This window comes from Ovis canadensis, chromosome 13 (genome assembly GCF_042477335.2).
Source record: "Ovis canadensis isolate MfBH-ARS-UI-01 breed Bighorn chromosome 13, ARS-UI_OviCan_v2, whole genome shotgun sequence".
Lineage (NCBI taxonomy): Eukaryota > Metazoa > Chordata > Mammalia > Artiodactyla > Bovidae > Ovis > Ovis canadensis.
Window position 1 is genome coordinate 31,511,859 of NC_091257.1, and position 18,699 is coordinate 31,530,557.

At 40.1% G+C, this 18,699-nt stretch overlaps 1 protein-coding gene across 5 annotated transcripts in view; it reads left to right on the top strand.

The window, feature by feature from the left end:
• The window catches only part of CDC123 (cell division cycle 123), a 46,372-nt gene that overhangs the window by 17,402 nt on the left and 10,271 nt on the right, over positions 1-18,699 (top strand). For 4 of the 5 annotated variants that reach the window (XM_069547256.1, XM_069547257.1, XM_069547258.1 and 1 more), the window contains 5 exons: positions 504-610; positions 9,762-9,810; positions 10,180-10,255; positions 11,652-11,774; positions 12,687-12,715. In XM_069547256.1, coding sequence (XP_069403357.1) covers positions 504-610; positions 9,762-9,810; positions 10,180-10,255; positions 11,652-11,774; positions 12,687-12,715 — 384 coding nt within the window. The remainder of the gene's footprint in view (positions 1-503; positions 611-9,761; positions 9,811-10,179; positions 10,256-11,651; positions 11,775-12,686; positions 12,716-18,699) is intronic. The other variant, XM_069547259.1, reaches the window with a different exon arrangement.

Below are 18,699 nucleotides of genomic sequence, written 5' to 3' on the forward strand. Positions count from 1 at the left end.
CGTTTGAGACTTGCACCATTCAGAATATGTCATCTTCTCTCTCCCAGCTTTGATGGACATGGGTCTTAAATGCTGCAGTCATCAAACTTCAGTGTTCCAGCTGTCTCTCCCCAGAAACAGAGAGAAACGCTCTCTCTTTTCTTAGTAGCTGATCAGGCTGTTTCTTTCCACCTGGATCTTCTTGCTGAAGTGTCGGCGTTTCTGATGTCTCTCTATCCCCTTCTTTCATCATCAGTGAGGAGGACACGGGGCAGTGTCTTGTGCCTAAGCTGCGAGATGAGGACCTGAACATCTCAGTTCAAAACTGAGTGTCTGTCATGCAACAGTGACCTGATTCTTTGTTTAAAAGTATCACTTGACAGTATAGCTAAAATTTCTTATCTGATTTTTTTCTTCAAACCCTTGAAGTTACATGCATTATTGATTTTGGATATAGGCTATGAACTTCATTCATAGCAGCTAACTTGGAATGTATACTAAGCAGCACGTGCTTTATTCTTTAGGATGCCTACTGGATAGCAATGAATAGTTCTCTGAAATGTAAAACCCTCAGCGACATCTTCCTACTGTTCAAGAGTTCCGATTTCATCACTCGTGACTTCACCCAACCGTAAGTGTGTCTCTCGTTCTCTTACAGCGGTAGTTTTCAGAGCTTGTGAGTTGAGCTGCAGGTGAAATTCCTTTAGTTCTAGTGCTGTTGTACACAACAGACCCACATAACAAGGCTGTTTCATTTTCTGAAATGATCTACTGAAGCGAAACTTTCTTTTCTGTTGACAGCAAATGGTATACAGTGAATATCCCTAGATACCAAGGGCTTTCTGAATTCTGCCCAGTAAATATGTTGGTAATTTTTTTCTTATTTATAAGGCCAATATATGCTTATCATAGAAAACTAAAAGCAGGAACTATAGCTAAACAAAAACAGGAAGTAAGCAGATTCATGATCTCAGCACAGTTGGTTTTATATACTTCCAGAATTCTGTCTGTGCATAGGTATAATATGGATACACCTGTCTCTAACTGTATTCCAGTTTTTTACAACACAAATGGGATCATATAATTCATATTGCTTACTAGGCTGCTTTTGAACTCATTCAGTTCAGTTCAGTCGTTCAGTCATGTCCGACTCTTTGCGAACCCATGAATCGTAGCACACCAGGCTGTCCATCACCAACTCCCGGAGTCGATCCAAACCCATGTTTACTGAGTCAGTGATGCCATCCAACCATCTCATCCTCCGTCGTCCCCTTCTCCTCCTGCCCTCAATCCCTCCCAGCATCAGAGTCTTTTCCAATGAGTCAACTCTTCGCATGAGGTGGCCAAAGTACTAGAGTTTCAGCTTTAGCATCATTCCTTCCAAAGAACACCCAGGGCTGATCTCCTTTAGGATGGACTGGTTGGATCTCCTTGCAGCCCAAGGGACTCTCAAGAGTCTTCTCCAACACCACAGTTCAAAAGCATCGATTCTTCGGTGCTCAGCTTTCTTCACAGTCCAACTCTCACATCCATACATGACCACTGGAAAAACCATAGCCTTGACTGGACGGACCTTTGTTGGCAAAGTAATGTCTCTGCTTTTCAATATTCTATCTAGATTGGTCATAACTTTTCTTCCAAGGAGTAAGCGTCTTTTAATCTCATGGCTGCAGTCACCATCTGCAGTGATTTTGGAGCCCCCAAAAATAAAGTCTGACACTGTTTCCACCGTTTCCCCATCTATTTCCCATGAAGTGATGGGACCAGATGCAATGATCTTAGTTTTCTGAATGTTGAGCTTTAAGCCAACTTTTTCACTCTCCTCTTTCACTTTCATCAAGAGGCTTTTTAGTTCCTCTCCACTTTCTGCCCTAAGGGTGGTGTCATCTGCATATCTGAGGTTATTGATATTTCTCCCAGCAATCTTGATTCCAGCTTGTCCTTCTTCCAGCCCAGCGTTTCTCATGAGGTACTCTGCATATAAGTTAAATAAGCAGAGTGACAGTATACAGCCTTGACTTACTCCTTTTCCTATTTGGAACCAGTCTATTGTTCCATGTCCAGTTCTAACTGTTGCTTTCTGACCTGCATATAGGTTTCTCAAGAGGCAGATCAGGTGGTCTGGTATTCCCATCTCTTTCAGAATTTTCCACAGTTGATTGTGATCCACACAGTCAAAGGCTTTGGCATAGTCAATAAAGCAGAAATAGATGTTTTTCTGGAACTCTCTTGCTTTTTCGATGACCCAAAATCTTTATGTCATTAAATAGTAAATGTATCATTACTTTAAACTTGCTTCAGAGTATTCCACTGGACAGCTATAGCATCATTTATTTCATTGGTTCTCTCTTTTTATATAAAGTCCTGCAGTGAGTATCCTTGAGCTAAATCTTGGTGTGCTTTTCTGATTTTTTCCTTGGGATAAATTCTTGGACATGGCAAATTCCCTGGTGATCCAGTGGTTAAGACTCTGCACTCTCACTGCCGAGGGTTGAGGTTCAATCCCTGGTCGGGGAATTAAAATCCCACAAGGCACGTGCTGCAGCCAAAAGAAAAAAATTCCTAGACATGAACTTTATTTTCTCCCCTCTGTCAGTTACTCTGTAGCTAATCTTCATTGGAGGCAGATTGGACACCTGCACTGCTGAGCTGTAGCTGATCTGTTGATACTTCTGTTCTGTCCTCAAATAGCGGTTATTCTAGATTTCTTGTCCTACCTCATTTTAAACCCCAAATCTCAACTAAGCTAATCCTTAATCTCTAAGATAAAGCATATCAGAAAATCTAGAAACTAAGTAGATAGACAGATGAAAAATATTGTGTATGCCTGCCATATCTTCCCTAGTTCAGTTTGCTAATTCATCCCGTTAGCCTCAAATCTGTTTTTGAAGAGGGGCCTGGCTTGAAAAAAATACATTCCCTACAAGTCAGTTGTGCATCGTCTCTTTTACGTCTGGTTCTGAAGCTCGGGCATGTGGTTTTAGTACTATGTTAAAGAGAGCGAAGTTAGGTAATAGTAAGCGAGTATGATTGTATTGCCAATTTATTGTAAAATGAGTTTAGCTGTGTTGATTTTTCTGTTTCATTTACAGAAAAAACTTTATGTTGTTGTGATATTTAGGTGTCAACCTTTTATGTTTGTGTTGGCACAGTTGTGATAAGGAAATGACTGACTGGTATTTCAGTAAAATAAGCCCAAAACAAATAAACCCAAACAAACTCAAAAACTGGTTTGTTTTAGGGGTGATGGGCAGCATTTTCATTCTGAAAGATACCCTCTGTTTAGAAGATGTTGTGGCTTTCAGATTTTTTGTGCCATTGTAGAGCTTTTTGTCATCAAATGCTTTTGTAAAGAGGCCTTGGAATATATTGCATCAGAAATACCCTGTACCTGTTAATTCACTGGATATGGATTTTTACACACGTTTGCTATTAGTTACAATGAATATATATATAAGGACATCATTTCCTTTCCACAGAATATAAACCATTTTTAATGCTCTGTGGCCAATGGTGTTTAAAACTGTCTTTGCAGTCCAGTGACCTGTTGGCTTCCCTTAGCACACCTCTCCTTTTATCTTAGGTGAATTTAGCTATGATTCCAGTGAAGGGTAGAAATACTAGTCAGTCATTTTGCATTTTATGCTTTTTGACTTTTGCATGGGGAATAGATTAAATGAGCAGGTACATTTGAGGCCCTGTGTTTGGAGTGTTTGTCTGCAGAATACCATCCTTCTCCCTGTGTAAATAGTGTGGGTTGGCAGGACAGATACCAAGTGCTGAACTTTCAGACAGGCAGTACTTCCAGAAATCTTTGTCAGTCGTCACTTATGTAACAATTCATAAGTCTTATCAGTCTAGAAAAATCCCTATTGATTGGGTCAATATGGATGAACTTTGATCATAGAGGTCTTTCCAGACCCCTTAAAAATTAAAGAGTATGATCTTTAAGTACGACAGGATCTTATCAGTGATTTAGTTTGACCCTTCCATCATTTAGAAAGTTGAGGCCCAAAACTGTTCAGTAATTTATCCCTATAGCTAATAGAACCAAAACCAGAATGTAATTTCAGTAATGTCATTCTAAATGTTCTCTGTTTTCATTTGATGAAGTTATAAATTCCTTCTTTTCTAAAATACTTCAAAGTAAAATATTATAGAGTGTAAGAAGGAATATTATAGTATATAATTATATGTGTAGAATTATATAACATTATCAAAATTATGTAACATTACACTCTTTGGGAGCTTGCTTCAACAAAAGAAACAAGGATACCATAGTTACATTTACAGGTTAACAGAAAGCCAACCAGAAAGAGTTCTCACACAGGGTTTTTAACAAATACATTATTTAACAGGGAGTCTGGAGATGGACTATTTCTAAGGGCTGTTGGCAGCTCATCAGGCCCAGCAGGGACCAGGCTCTTTCAGTCTTTCCCTCTGTCACCCTTGGCTTACTGGCTTGATGTTTGGGTTCATCACCCAACATCACAGAATGGTTACAAGGTAGCTGCTGTTCTGCACATATGGTATGAAGATGACAATATCTTAATCGAAAATAGGAGGGGTGGTTCTGTTGCCTCTCGTTCTTCTCTGTGAGCAAGTAAAGCAGTCTGGAACCTTCCCTGAGACTTCCTGATAGCTCATGGTCACATACTCAACCTCATCCAGTCATTGGCAGAGGGAACAGAGATGCTGTGACTGGTTTAGAACAGAGGCTCTCCAGCTTCAGCTTGGATCAGAGTCATCTGGAGAATTTGGTAAAACACAGCTTGCTGGTCCCTACCTCCCAAGTTTCCAATTCACTAGGCTGGGCTTGGGGCCCAAGAATGTAATTTCTGACACGTTCCCAGGTGACGCTGGTGCTGCAGGTGCGGGCCCGCAGCTCAAGGACTTTGTGCTTAGCTGTATACGTGCACCCCAGGGTGCCAGAGGACCACATGTCTTCAGCTGAACACCGCAGTTCCATTAGCAAGGATGAAGGTTGGGACCAGCTAGAGGGTAGACGACTAGGACTGCTGTCCCCATTGTAATTTGACATGGAATAGTAAGTACACTCTTATTTTTCCTGTTAGTCAAATGGTTATTGTGTACAAGAAGCTTTGAAAAGTGGAAGCTGAAATGTGACACAGCATCATCTCTCTGCATTGTACTTGCTGAGTGAATTATTTGCCCAGATAAACATTCTTTGTGATAAGGCTTGTTGAGTCAGAAAGCTGCTTTCACTAATTATTTTATTGATGGGGATGTCACTTCAGTAGACCAAGGCAAGAAAGAAAAATCTGGTATTCAGTTGGAATATAGAAGAAAGGGCTGAGTGAGTGAAAAAATTAATACATTAATTGTTTCTCTGAGAAGGTCATGCATGACTAAGGAAGGCAGAGTTACTAGAGGTCAGCAAAGTTCACTTCTCTTAGTAATTTAAGCTCAGTTTTAATCAGCATAATTTTTATACATTTTGTTCTTAAGATTATTGGAACTGGTTATTAACCCTAAAATTCAGCAGCAAATAGTTTCAGGAGTAAAACTTTCTGCCTAAGTTAGACTTAACAGAACCTATACCTTATAATTTTTTTAGGCCCATTTATTTAGGTGACAGCATATTAAAAAGGAGAGACATTACTTTGTCAACAAAGGTCCGTCTAGTCAAGGCTGTGGTTTTTCCAGTAGTCATATGTAGATGTGAGAGTTGGGCTGTGAAGAAGGCTGAGCGCCGAAGAAGTGATGCTTTGAACTGTGGTGTTGGAGAAGACTCTTGAGAGTCCCTTGGGCTGCAAGGAGATCCAACCAGTCCATCCTAAAGGAGATCAGTCCTGGGTGTTCATGGGAAGGACTGATGTTGAAACTGAAACTCCAATACTTTGGCCACCTGATGCGAAAAGTTGACTCATTGGAAAAGACCCTGATGCTGGGAAAGATTGAGGGCAGGAGGAGAAGGGGACGACAGAGGGTGAGATGGTTGGATGGCATCACCGACTCAATGGACATGAATTTGGATAAACCCTGGGAGTTGGTGATGGACAGGGAGGCTTGGCGTGCTGCAGTTTATGGGGTCGCAGAGAGTCGGACACGACTGACTGAATGACTGAACTGAACTGATTTAGGTGACAGTTTTTCCACTTTATATCACTTTAATTTTATTGTATTTTTAAAATTTAAGTGTAGCTGATTTACAGTGTGTTAGATTGTTACAATTTTAGATAGCATATTTTATCTCTTTTTGAAGAAGAATTTATGATAATTCGAATGAACACACCCAGTCTCCCTTAATTCAGTAACATTTTTTGTCTTTGCTTTTCCACCACCAGTGAGAGCTAAAGAAATGGAATCTCTGTACCTAAACTCTTATTTTGGATCCTGACGAGCAGTAAAATCTTCAGCACTACCTCTTTGGTGCTTAATTTTCTGTGGGTGCTGTGTTTTTCTCTTTTATTTCTGTCCTTGGCATAATTTTTTTTTCTTCTGGTATTAAAGGGTTGTTTTCTGTGACGTATAACGTTGTAATCTTCCAGTGTTTTAGGGAAGCTTATGAATGAGGATTGTGCCCTAGTAAAATAACTAGGCGGTCTTCCACTTTAAAATATTCGTGATTTTGTGTACTGCCACCCATAAAAGTTTAATGATGATGTCTTCTCTTATAAAAATAATCAAATTTTGATCTCAGCCAGTGGATTTAGGCAATACCTGAGTTGTCTAGAGTCAGTTCGCATAGTTACTGTTCTCCCAGTTGACTGAGTCTATGGTTTCTTGTTCCTTCCTTCCTGCCACATTGACTGGCCCGCTCTAGAGAACTCACGGTATTTGACTAGTGTAACTGCAGAGCATTAGAGACAAAGGGGTTCTTAAAAACAACCAGAGAGCAAAGGCAAATTTTGCAGAGAAACAGCAGTAGAACTGTCAGCAGATTTCTCGAGAGGAATCTTGTTTCATCAGTTCTTTTCCTGAGGGCCTGAGTCCTAGCGGGTGGAGATGAAAGTAGAACACGTGCCTGCGTGGTTTCTCCTTTCTATGGGACACTCGTCAATCTGGACCCGGACTGATTTCGGGTCTAACTTGAGGAATTCTGTAACAGTTGCCCAGATTCCAAAGTGATCACAAATGATTGCATGTTTTTTCATAATTCAGACAAATTTTCCAAGTGTTATTTAAATGTATTGGTTAACACAGTGGAAGTGTTAGGTATATGACATATTTCTTGCTTTTGCTCACAAATTTATAACATGTTATATAATTTTACATTATATACTGAGTTGGGATTTGAGAATTTATACTAGTTCTTACCATGACTTTTAAATTATGTTAATAGGACAAAAGCTAGAGTAGATTGAACAATTCAATATTTCTTCTCTGTAACTTGCTTTCCTTGACCAGTGCCTTGCTGTTATTTTTGGAATCCTGCCTTGTTTTTTTTTTTTGCAAATGCGAAACTTATTTTTGGAAATGAGAGAATCAGGGTTTTTTTCCCTGTATTATAGATGCGAGTGTTTGGATCGTCTGTGTTCTTGGTTTAGTTGATTAGGGAATAATACAGATATTGTTATATTTGGTATGACTGAAGACATTTTATTGTTTTTGTTAGGATACTCATGCTAGGATTGTTTCTTCCTCTAGGAGTCTCAGTGTAGTAAGCAGCCTTGCTTGATTTAAGGATTTGTTTCTTTCCTTTTTTCATTGGGACCTGTAATTTTTAGACTGATAATTTGTGTAAGGATTGTAAACATTCAGGTGTTGCTAATACTCCACCTTAATGCATTTTTACTTTTTAAACCTACTTCTTCCAGAATATAAAAGGAATTTAGATATTCATATGCAATATTTTTTGCAGTTTTTCATATGAGCTCCTGAAAATGTTATTGTTGACCTTCACATTCGGTCTTAAATTAGATGGCTGCACACTTACCTCTCCTTTCAGAAGTTGTACTTGGCCATCTGGTTAATCATCTTAACAAGAAAAAGCCTTGTACAGTAATCTCATGCAAACATATGTTCTCATGTCTACCTTCTGAAACTAGTCAAGGTTTTTAAATAATGTTAAATGTTAAACCAATCACCACTTAAAAAATAATGTTACAGGATTGTAGGATGCAAACCTGTATTGAAATGTTAACTTATTTTAAAGTAACAAATGAGGATTAACCAAAGGTTGAAATTAATATTTGTAGGAAAATAGAAGCATTAAAAAATTTAGATAATGAAGACTTGTGTTTTGGAAGTGTTTGTTTTGATTTTCTTATAGAATTTTAAAAACAGGTATATTATAGAAACTTAATTTGTATGTGTGTGTGTTAGTAACTCAGTTGTGTCCAACTCTTTGCAACCCTGTGAACTGCGGCCTACCAGGCTCCTCTCTGTCCATGGAATCCAGGCAAGAATACTGGAGTGGGTTGCCATTCCGTTCTCCAGGGGATCTTTCCAACCCAGGGTTCGAACCTGGGTTTCCCACATTGCAGGCAGATTGTTTACCTTCTGAGCCACCTTAGATAACCTTAATCCTACCTGTTCTTTATAAAGTAATGTATTAAGTACTAGTCTCTGTTATTAGATTTATAAAAACCGTCAACATGGTTAAAATCACATTTCAGAAATTAAAATGGTAGGATTTCCCTGGTGGTACAGTGGCTAAGACTCTGCACCCCCAATGCAGGGGGCCCAGGTTTGATCCCTGATCAGAAAACTAGATCCCACATGCCATAGCTAAGAGGTCGTATGCCACAACTAAAGATTCTGCTTGCTTCAAGTGAAAGATCCCACGTGCTGCAATTCTAAGACCTGGTACAGCCAAATAAATAAATAATAAAAAATTTTAGAACAATTAAAATGGTAGTAAGGGCTTTCCAGTTGGCTCAGTGGTAAAGAGTCCACCTGCCAATGCAGGAGATGCGGGTTCGATCCCTGGCTTGGGAAGATGCCCTGGAGAAGGAAATGACAACTCAGCTGCAGTATTCTTGCCGGGGAAATCCCCTGGCTAGAGGAACCTGGCCAGCTACAGTTCATGAGGTAAGAAAGCGTCAGACATGACTTAGCAACTAAATTGCTAAACATCCCTCCCCCAGGCTCTCTGCACCACCACCACTGTGATATTCCTAAAGCCTGAGTTTTGAAATTCTTGGTCTACTTGTTAGGTTCTCCTCACCAGACTAACCTCCTAAAGGACAAGGGACTCACCTCATTTTAATGTTTCCAGTACCTTACCAGCCCCTGGCATAGGTGGGCATTTAGTAAAGAATATAAAAAATTGTCCATGAAACTGAGGATTGTTAGAGGAAGAAGCAATATGTTTAATGGAGGAATGTTTTTCACATGGGATGTGGGAAAAGGGTTAGATGAGTGTTGTGTGGCTTTAGGTGGCAGAGTTAATATCAGCAGAGAACTGGGTTCTGGTTCTAGTTAATGTGGCAAAGAACACAATGAGAAGTAAACCACAGTGCCTTCACACTCTCATTTGGAGTCAGGAGTTAAGACAGTTTGCATTATGGTCCTGGCTTGGTCACTCACTGTGCTCTTTTCTGGGTTTTAGCTTTTTCCTTTTTTTTTTTTCTAACAGAAAAGCAGAGATTATAGTAGCACATGTAGTGGTTTTGAGGACAAATGAAATAACAATTCAGGGTGCTTAGGCTAACGCCTGACATTGAATGGTGCTTTATAAATGTTCATTGAATTTGAATTAATCTCCTAATTCATGTTTTTCGTAAAACCTTACTCTCCCTTTAAATATATATGATATGTTTGCATAAAGTGACACCATAAAATAAAGATTTAATTGCCTTTCTTTCCCCTCAAAGATTTATTCATTGTACTGATGATTCTCCAGATCCATGTATGGAATATGAGGTAAGAATCTTTTCTTTAAAATCTTGATAAAACTGATATGAATTATAGGGTAACTTATGGCCCAGCAGTAATAAGATTTGACTTCATCATCTTTTGAGTTGTATGTTATGTCAGAACTCCCAAAATGATAAATAAATGATAAAGATGCATTTTGTCATGAAGAGTTTTAACAGTTCTGTTAGACTAATGATAGATCATACCTCTGTTCTCTACATTTCATGTCAAGAATGTTTTATGCCTTCTTTAAATTAAAAAAAAACACACACTTGATAATGGCAGTTGTTAAGACACAGTCTCCACATAAAATTGTTTATCAGACTAGTAAATATCCTCGTTTTATATTGCTGTGTTACATTTTTTTCTTTGCAGCTTGTTCTTCGAAAATGGTGTGAATTAATTCCTGGGGCCGAGTTCCGATGTTTTGTCAAGGAAAATAAGCTTATTGGTGAGGTTTTCTTCCTTTCTTTTAAACCTTTTAAACCTTTAATTGTTAAAAGACAAGCATTTGATGGAAATAGATTGCTTAGTAATTAAGTCAAGGGTAGCAATCAGTTTTTATCTCAGATGCTGCCTCTAGCCAATGGGCACTGACTCTGGAATGCTGTGTTGACAAGGGTCCTAGGGCCAGATTCTGTTTCCGCAGAAGACAGTCTCGATGAATCATGTCTGTCTGGATTCCAGCAGTGAAAGCAGTGGCCTTTGTTGATCCCACTTAGGATACGTGTACCTGCTTTCTCTCTGGGGCTGTCCTAAGTGCTACTCACAATACATGGCTGATTTTAATTGTCGTAAAAAGCCCAGTTTTTGAACCTTTACTTATATTACTGAAGCAGTGTTTATTATCCTAGCAAGAGAAAACATGCGAACATAGAAGGGCATTACTGTAAAAGCCACCCATTTTCTTTGCTCTCAGGCTATCATTTTGTCTGTTGTGATCTATTCAAGTTAAATATTGAAGCTAATTTGCCCTTATTTTGTCTAAGCACATTTTCCATGAGGTAAAATTGACCTTCAACCGAGAAGAGTCTGATTTGAACAGAATCAGATCCACACTGTTTATTTATTGAATAAGATGTCAACGTTTAACTTGCCTGCTGTACCCTGGGCCTGTTTGGATTTAATATATCGTTATGTATCCCTGAAGGAAACACCAAAATCCTAAGTGCCGCTGAGGAAGAGGTACTCAGCTGGAGGCGTTTCATGAGAGTAGAGAGCTTTCTCCTAGGCCTAGGGCAGATTGAAGGAGCTCTTGGAGTGCTCCCTTCAGTGTGTTTTGAATAATGTCAGCAAGTCACTCTGAAGAAAGGAATGTTTACTTTTCTGTGGTTTGAAACATGGAGCTTGTGAAGGAAGGATAGCATGCGTGAACAAGGAAATTGCTGCTTCTAGATGCTTCTGTGAAATGCAGTGTGAAAATGGAAGACCTGTGGTGAGGGCTATTTCACATGTTCCCGAAGAAAGCGAAAAGAAGGTCAGTTTTTAGAGAGGCCATAGGAAAAATCAAAGAAGCAGCAGTTAGACTATGTGGGTAGGTTTAAATTTTCTTCTTTCATTTTTTACATGGTAAACATTTTTATAACTTTGAATTCTTCCCATTGTACTAAATAACTGCCGTTTCTGAAGTAAGCATGGCACTATGGCATTTTAGGGCTCACCTGGCCTTATGAACCTTTACAACTGATAAGCTTTATATAAAATGCTGACTATTGGGTGATTCCATTCATCTGATTGGTCTTCTGATCTACTTTAATGGTTTCCTAAAAAAGAGGTTTAAAATCACATTTTGGTGTTTTTGAAAAGAATATTGTGTAATAACAGAATATAAAATATTTTCTCATCAGGTATTTCTCAGAGGGACTACACACAATATTATGATCATATTTCTAAACAAAAAGAAGAGATTTGCAGATGCATACAAGATTTTTTCAAGAAACACATACAGTATAAATTCTTAGATGAAGATTGTGAGTATGTTTTTATTGACCTAGTGAAATGAAATGCATGTTACTGGACCTCATTTCATGGTGGTGTATATTTTAAAACTGGGTTCGAAGCACTGTGTTTTTAAGCATTTTACTATATTATGATAGTACTGATGGGTTTGCATGTTAATTTTACCTTATTTAACCAGAATCCCCTTTTAAGACTGAGACAATTTCTCTGTCCTGTCATTTTGAGATATTTTCTACACATTTCAAAGGGTCTGTCTACAGAGAACCAAACTCTTCTGTTATTAGGGCTAAATTAGCTAGTTGACTGATCTACCTTTCCAGACTTTTTTTTTTAATTTGAGTGATCAGATAGCACCAGTTGCGAAGTAATCACTTGTGTTTTAAAGAACTGAAAGTATATTGGGTATGAGACAGAGTGTTCATGCGTTGTCAGGTTATATCTGCCGTGGTTACCATTTTTCTACTCGCCAAGCCTGGTACCTGTGGCAGATTTGACTTCAAAAAGGATGACATGTGCCCTGAGCATGCTTAGGTTGTGTGCTTTCCTAGTGCAGGTTTTACCCATTTTATTCTCCATCAGATGGTACATGGTCTCCTTTCACTGTGACAGACCACCTGCCTCTAATGGTGAATTGGTTGAGACGATGTTGGTGTTTGGTTTGAATTTTTATTTATTTATGTTTTTGAATTTTTTAATATAAGGAATTATGGCTGAGGACAGAGAAAAGGAAAGCATTAAGTAAAACATGGCAGGATGCCTTTTTATGTTTGAAGTTTTGAGATGTAGAAGCATGAAGTCCTCAAAGCCAAATATATTCTGCTATTTGAGTAACTTATGATAAAATGCATTTTAATTATCAAAAGGAGGCTTTGATCATGCACATAGTAGTTCATTACTAACTCTGAGTTTTTTATCCTTTGCAGTTGTATTCGATATATACAGAGACAGTAGGGTAAGTAAACTTGATATTTGATATACTCTAAATACATAGGCATTCTGTTTGTGAAGGGCTCACTGCTCAAAAGTTTTCCCAAGGCAACTAAGGTGATTGAAATTCACAGTGGTCAAGACTGTCCCCTTAAAATATCCTTAACACTGGGAGACGTGATATCTCCCATCATTACATGTCACAAGTTCAGGAGCTGATTAAAAGACGATTACTCCTTGGAAGAAAGTTATGACCAACCTAGATAGCATATTCAAAAGCAGAGACATTACTTTGCCAACAAAGGTCCGTCTAGTCAAGGCTATGGTTTTTCCAGTAGTCATGTATGGATGTGAGAGTTGGACTGTGAAGAAGGCTGAGCGCTGAAGAATTGATGCTTTTGAACTGTGGTGTTGGAGAAGACTCTTGAGAGTCCCTTGGACTGCAAGGAGATCCAACCAGTCCATTCTGAAGGAGATCAACCCTGGGATTTCTCTGGAAGGAATGATGCTAAAGCTGAAACTCCAGTACTTTGGCCACCTCATGCGAAGAGTTGACTCATTGGAAAAGACTCTGATGCTGGGAGGGATTGGGGCAGGAGGAGAAGGGGACGAGAAAGGATGAGATGGCTAGATGGCATCACTGACTCGATGAACGTGAGTCTGAGTGAACTCTGGGAGTTGGTGATGGACAGGGAGGCTTGGCGTGCTGCGATTCATGGTCGCAAAGAGTCAGACACGACTGAGTGACTGAACTGAACTGAACTGAAGGCCACCCTGTGTCCCCCTCCTTTCCTCTTTTGTCGGAAGTCTGGCCCTGCTTAAAACAGTTCAGTTTTCACTCTTCATTGTGACCAGGAAGTTGTCATTGGCTATTTAGATAATTATTTTCAGTTACCTGAAAGGCCCTTAGCATGATTTGAGTCTGGTGGCTCAGACAGTGAAGAATCTGCCTGCATTGCAAGAGACCTTGGTTCAATCCCTGGGTTGGGAGGATCCCCTGGAGAAGGGAATGGCAACCCACTCTGGTATTCTTGCCTGGAGAATCCCATGGACAGAGGAGCTTGATGGGCTGTAGTCCATGGGTCGCAAGGAGTCAGACACAACTGAGCGACTAACACTTTTACTTTCTTTCATGAAGATGAAGAATTGAGTAGTTTGTATTTATTTTGTAATCTTAAAGAGATGAAAACTTCTGTAATGAATAGCAATAACCGGACCTGCTGAATCCTGCAGCAGAGATTTCACTATCAAGACATGCAGTCATTTCAGAGAGATTTGTGCCACTAGGTGTCCTGTGATAGTGCTTTAACAACTTAGCTCTTAAGAGGACAGCAGGTGTGTTTTCTAAATATGTGACCCATATATTTCCTCAGCATCGCTCAAATTCTTTTCCTTCCCTCTCTACACTTGTATCACCTCATCGTAGTGATGCCTGTGATACCTTTCAGTCATTTCTTGGACAAAAGGTTGTGGCCCATATGTTCATGACCCAAGGTAACTAACTGTTAACCATTCACTCACCTCTTTCAAGCCAAAGGTATCACTCTGTTTTCACCTGTCAGTCTTGAAGGTTGATGGCATCTGTTAAGAATTAGAAAGAGGAGCTATTAAAAAGAGAAAGAAAGAGGACCTGTAAATTGACATGTGGTACAGAAGAGGGATGCTACTTGGCAGATTTGGAAGCAAACCTTAGAGAAAGGATGGGGAGCCGGCAGGGTGGAGCGGACAGGAACCTGAGCTGCTGGGCGCCCAGGGCTCAGGGCCAGTCTCCGCTTCTAACAGCCAGATGCCAGCCGCGTCCAGTCACTCACAGACCACGGTTTATCCAGAGTCTGCCAGGTGTTAGATGCTGTGCTTCTAACAAGCAGCTTCCATCCGGGTGATCTCAAGACCATCAAGGAGCTTACCTTTGAGACTAAGGCGTTCCAGGATTGGCCTGGATCAAATCAGTGAGGGAGGAAACCAGTGAGGGAGGGAGCCCATTGTCCTGAATGTGCAGCTCAGAAGAGCTTGACTCTTACTTAATTCATTCTGGATCTCAGGGTGTCTCAGCACTTCCCCAGCACATGTCCAGGTCTGCTGTGGTTCAGTAGGGCCAGCAGGTCAGTGCAGACGTGTGACTTGGTGAGACAGTTATATGAGTGTCTTAAGTGAAGTGGGACATGGATGTAAGTAATTACGGCTGTGATCTGATAGCACCAAAAGCAGTTGCATGCTTTTAAAGTGGGAACCAGGCCAGTGTAAACATCTTGACGGTCTCTGAGAAGAGATGCCGGTCGTGATGTGAAATTCATTTGCTTTCAATCAATGCCACTTGAGTCACCGTCTCAGACACTGTCTGGAATGCAGGATTTATGGCTCTTCTTGGGAGAAAACTAACTCTTTTTATGGTGATCTCTGATCTGAAGTACAAGTGGAGTGTGTCTGGGGTTGGCTCCCCTGCATGTCTGTCAGAACAGTTGCTGGGCAGGTGGACTCGGTGCCAAGAGAGTCTAACCGCTCTACGCGTCAGAGCTGTGGCTCCTGCCCCCATGCGGGAGGTCTGGGATGAGGCCTTGGAATGTGTATTTTAAGCAGCTCCACAAGTGCTGATAATGCATAACTAGAATTTAGAGTAACTACTTTAGATATTTGAAAAACGATTTAGGTCCCCTTACGTATTCCTTTCCGTTATGGTTATTTTCTTGTTATTTTGTTGCTTTTGGGATAAATATGATGTAGAGTGTTTGATATTGTTCAGAATGAATCTGCAGTCTAGTCACTTTTTTGCTTCTGTTTTATGTATGATTGAGAAAGAAAGTACAATATCTAACATGCAAAGTATTCTGTAGACGTTCGTTAGATTAAGCTTGTTAATGCTATTGCTTTGAAAATATACATGGAAGGTCTGATTCTAACCCTTCCACCTCTGCAGTCTAGGTTAATTTCTTATGTATCCTTCCAGTATTTCTTGATGCAAAAACAAGCAGCATACTTCTTCCCCATCTTTCTTTACACAGGAGTTCAGTTGAGTTTAGTCGCTCGGTGGTGTCCGACTCTCCATGACCCCATGGACTATAGCATGCCAGGTTTCTCTGTCCATCACCAGCAGCCAGAGCCTGCTCAAACTCGTGTCCATTGAATCAGTGATGCCATCCAACCATCTCATCCTCTGTCATCCCCTTCTCCTCCTGCCTTCAATCTTTCCCAACATCAGGGTCTTTTCCAGTGAGTCAGTTCTTGCATCAGGTGGCCAAAGTATTGGACCTTCAGTTTCAGCATCAGTCCCTCCAGTGAATATTCATGACTGATTTCCTTTAGGATGGACTGGTTGGACCTCCTTGCAGTCCAAGGGACTCTCAAGAGACTTCTCCACAGTTCAAAAGCATCAATTCTTCAGCACTCAGCTTTCTTTATAGTCCAACTCTCACATCCATGCATGACTACTAGAAACCACAGCTTTGACTAGATGGACCTTTGTTGGCAAAGTAATATCTGCTTTTTAATATGTGGTCATAGCTTTTCTTCCAAGGAGCAAGTGTCTTTTAATTTCATGGCTGCAGTCACCATCTGCAGTGATTCTGGAGCCCCAAAAAATAAAGTCTGACACTGTTTCCATTGTTTCCCCATCTATTTGCCATGAACTGATGGGACTGGATGCCATGATCTTCATTTTTTGAATGTTGAGTTTTAAGCCAGCTTTTTCACTTTCATCAAGAGGCTCTTTAGGTCTTCTTTGCTTTCTGCCATAAGGGTGGTGTCATCTGCATACCTGAGGTTTTTGATATTTCTCCCAGCAATCTTGATTCCAGCTTGTGCTCCATCCAGCCCAGCATTTCTCGTGATGTACTCTGCATACAAGTTATACAGGGAGACAATATACAGCCTTGACGTACTCCTTTTCCTATTTGGAACCAGTCTGTTGTTCCATTTCCGGTTCTAACTGTTGCTTCTTGACCTGCATACAGATTTCTCAGGAGGCAGGTAACATGGTCTGTCTGGTATTCCCATCTCTTGAAGAATTTTCCACAGTTTGTTGTGATCTACACAGTCAAAGGCTTTGGCATAGTCAATAAAGCAGAAGTAGATGTTTTTCTGGAATTCTTTTGCTTTTTCAATGATCCAACGGATGTTGGCAATTTGATCTCTGGTTCTTCTGCCTTTTCTCTTTTTTTAGATATAAATTTATTTATTTTAATTGGAGGCTAATTACTTTACAATATTGTATTGGTTTTGCCATACATCAAAATGAATCCGCCACAGGTGTACACGTGTTCCCCATCCTGAACCCCCACCCTGCCCGCCCCACCTCCCTCCCCATACCATCCCTCTGGGTCATCCCAGTGCACCAGCCCCAAGCATCCTGTATCATGCATCAAACCTGGACTGGTGATTTGTTTCATATATGATATTGTACATGTTTCAATGCCATTCTCCCAAATTATCCCGCCTTCTCCCTCTCCCACAGAGTCCAAAATACTGTTCTATACATCTGTGTCTCTTTTGCTGTCTCGCATACAGGGTTATCATTACCATCTTTAAATTCCATATATATGCGTTAGTATACTGTATTGGTGGGAATGCAAACTAGTATAGCCACTATGGAGAACAGTGTGGAGATTTCTTAAAAAACTGGAAATAGAACTGCCTTATGACCCAGCAATCCCACTACTGGGCATACATACTGAGGAAACCAAAATTGATAGAGACACGTGTACCCCAGTGTTCATCGCAGCACTGTTTATAATAGCCAGGACATGGAAGCAACCTAGATGTCCATCAGCAGATGAATGGATAAGAAAGCTGTGGTACATATACACAATGGAGTATTACTCAGCCATTAAAAAGAATACATTTGAATCAGTTCTAATGAAGTGGATGAAACTGGAGCCTATTATACAGAGTGAAGTAAGCCAGAAAGAAAAACACCAATACAGTATCCTCTGCCTTTTCTAAATCCAGCTTGAACATCTGGAAGTTCATGGTTCACATACCGTTGAAGCCTAACTTGGAGAATTTTGAGCATTACTTTACTAGTGTGTGAGATGAGCGCAATTGTGTGGTAGTTTGAGCATTCTTTGGCATTGCCTTTCTTTGGGATTGGAATGAAAACTGACCTTTGCCAGTTCTGTGGCCACTGCTGAGTTTTCCAAATTTGCTGGCATATTGAGTGCAGCACTTTCACAGTATCATCTTTCAGGATTTGAAATAGCTCAACTGGAATTCCATCACCTCCACTAGCTTTGTTTACTAACACACGGGTTAGCGTATGATAAAGCACTTGCACCTTGCTTTTTACACCCTTTAAAAGCAGTGTGTCTTAGAGAACTTTCTGGTTTCTTAAGGGACACAGTATTTGATTATGTGGATGTACTGTATGGTTTGATGAGTCGTTTCCCGGTGGATGAATGCTTTAGCTTGTTTCTAGTCTTTTACGCACTGTGCTGCGGTGAACGTGTACTGGTGTACACGTGTGTATACGTGTCCTGGTCTGGACAGAACTCGTCCAGAGAGCAGACTCTCTGTTACTGACCTTTATGCCCCCATGAGTAGCACGGTGTTTGGTGTGTAGAGTTTTATTTAGGTGGATGGTGGGGGAGTCAGGGTAGGTCAGTTGGTAGATACTAGGAAGGTCGGTGTGACCACTCCTACCTGATAAGTTGCCTAAAAACAGAGTTTCTCAGGATGTCTTGTTCCTGAAGTGTGACATAAAAAACATGTTATGGGTGTAAAAACCTCATCCTGATGGTTTTATGCCTGATTCCAGCTGGTCTGTTTTTCTTTAAACTAGAGGATGGCTTCCAAACTACAGAACACATTCTGCCAGCTGTCAGTCCTAACAGCGGTGATTTTCTTTTTTTTACAGTGTGGCATACTTCTAGTTTATAGAGCTCAATATTCTGATGCTAACAGATGCAATAGTTTTTTTCCTTTTTTCTTTTGATAATGAGATGATTTTATTGGTTATAAAAATTCAAGTTGAAAGGGTTCAAAGTTTAGAAAGTACTCATTTTGTTAAAATAACATACA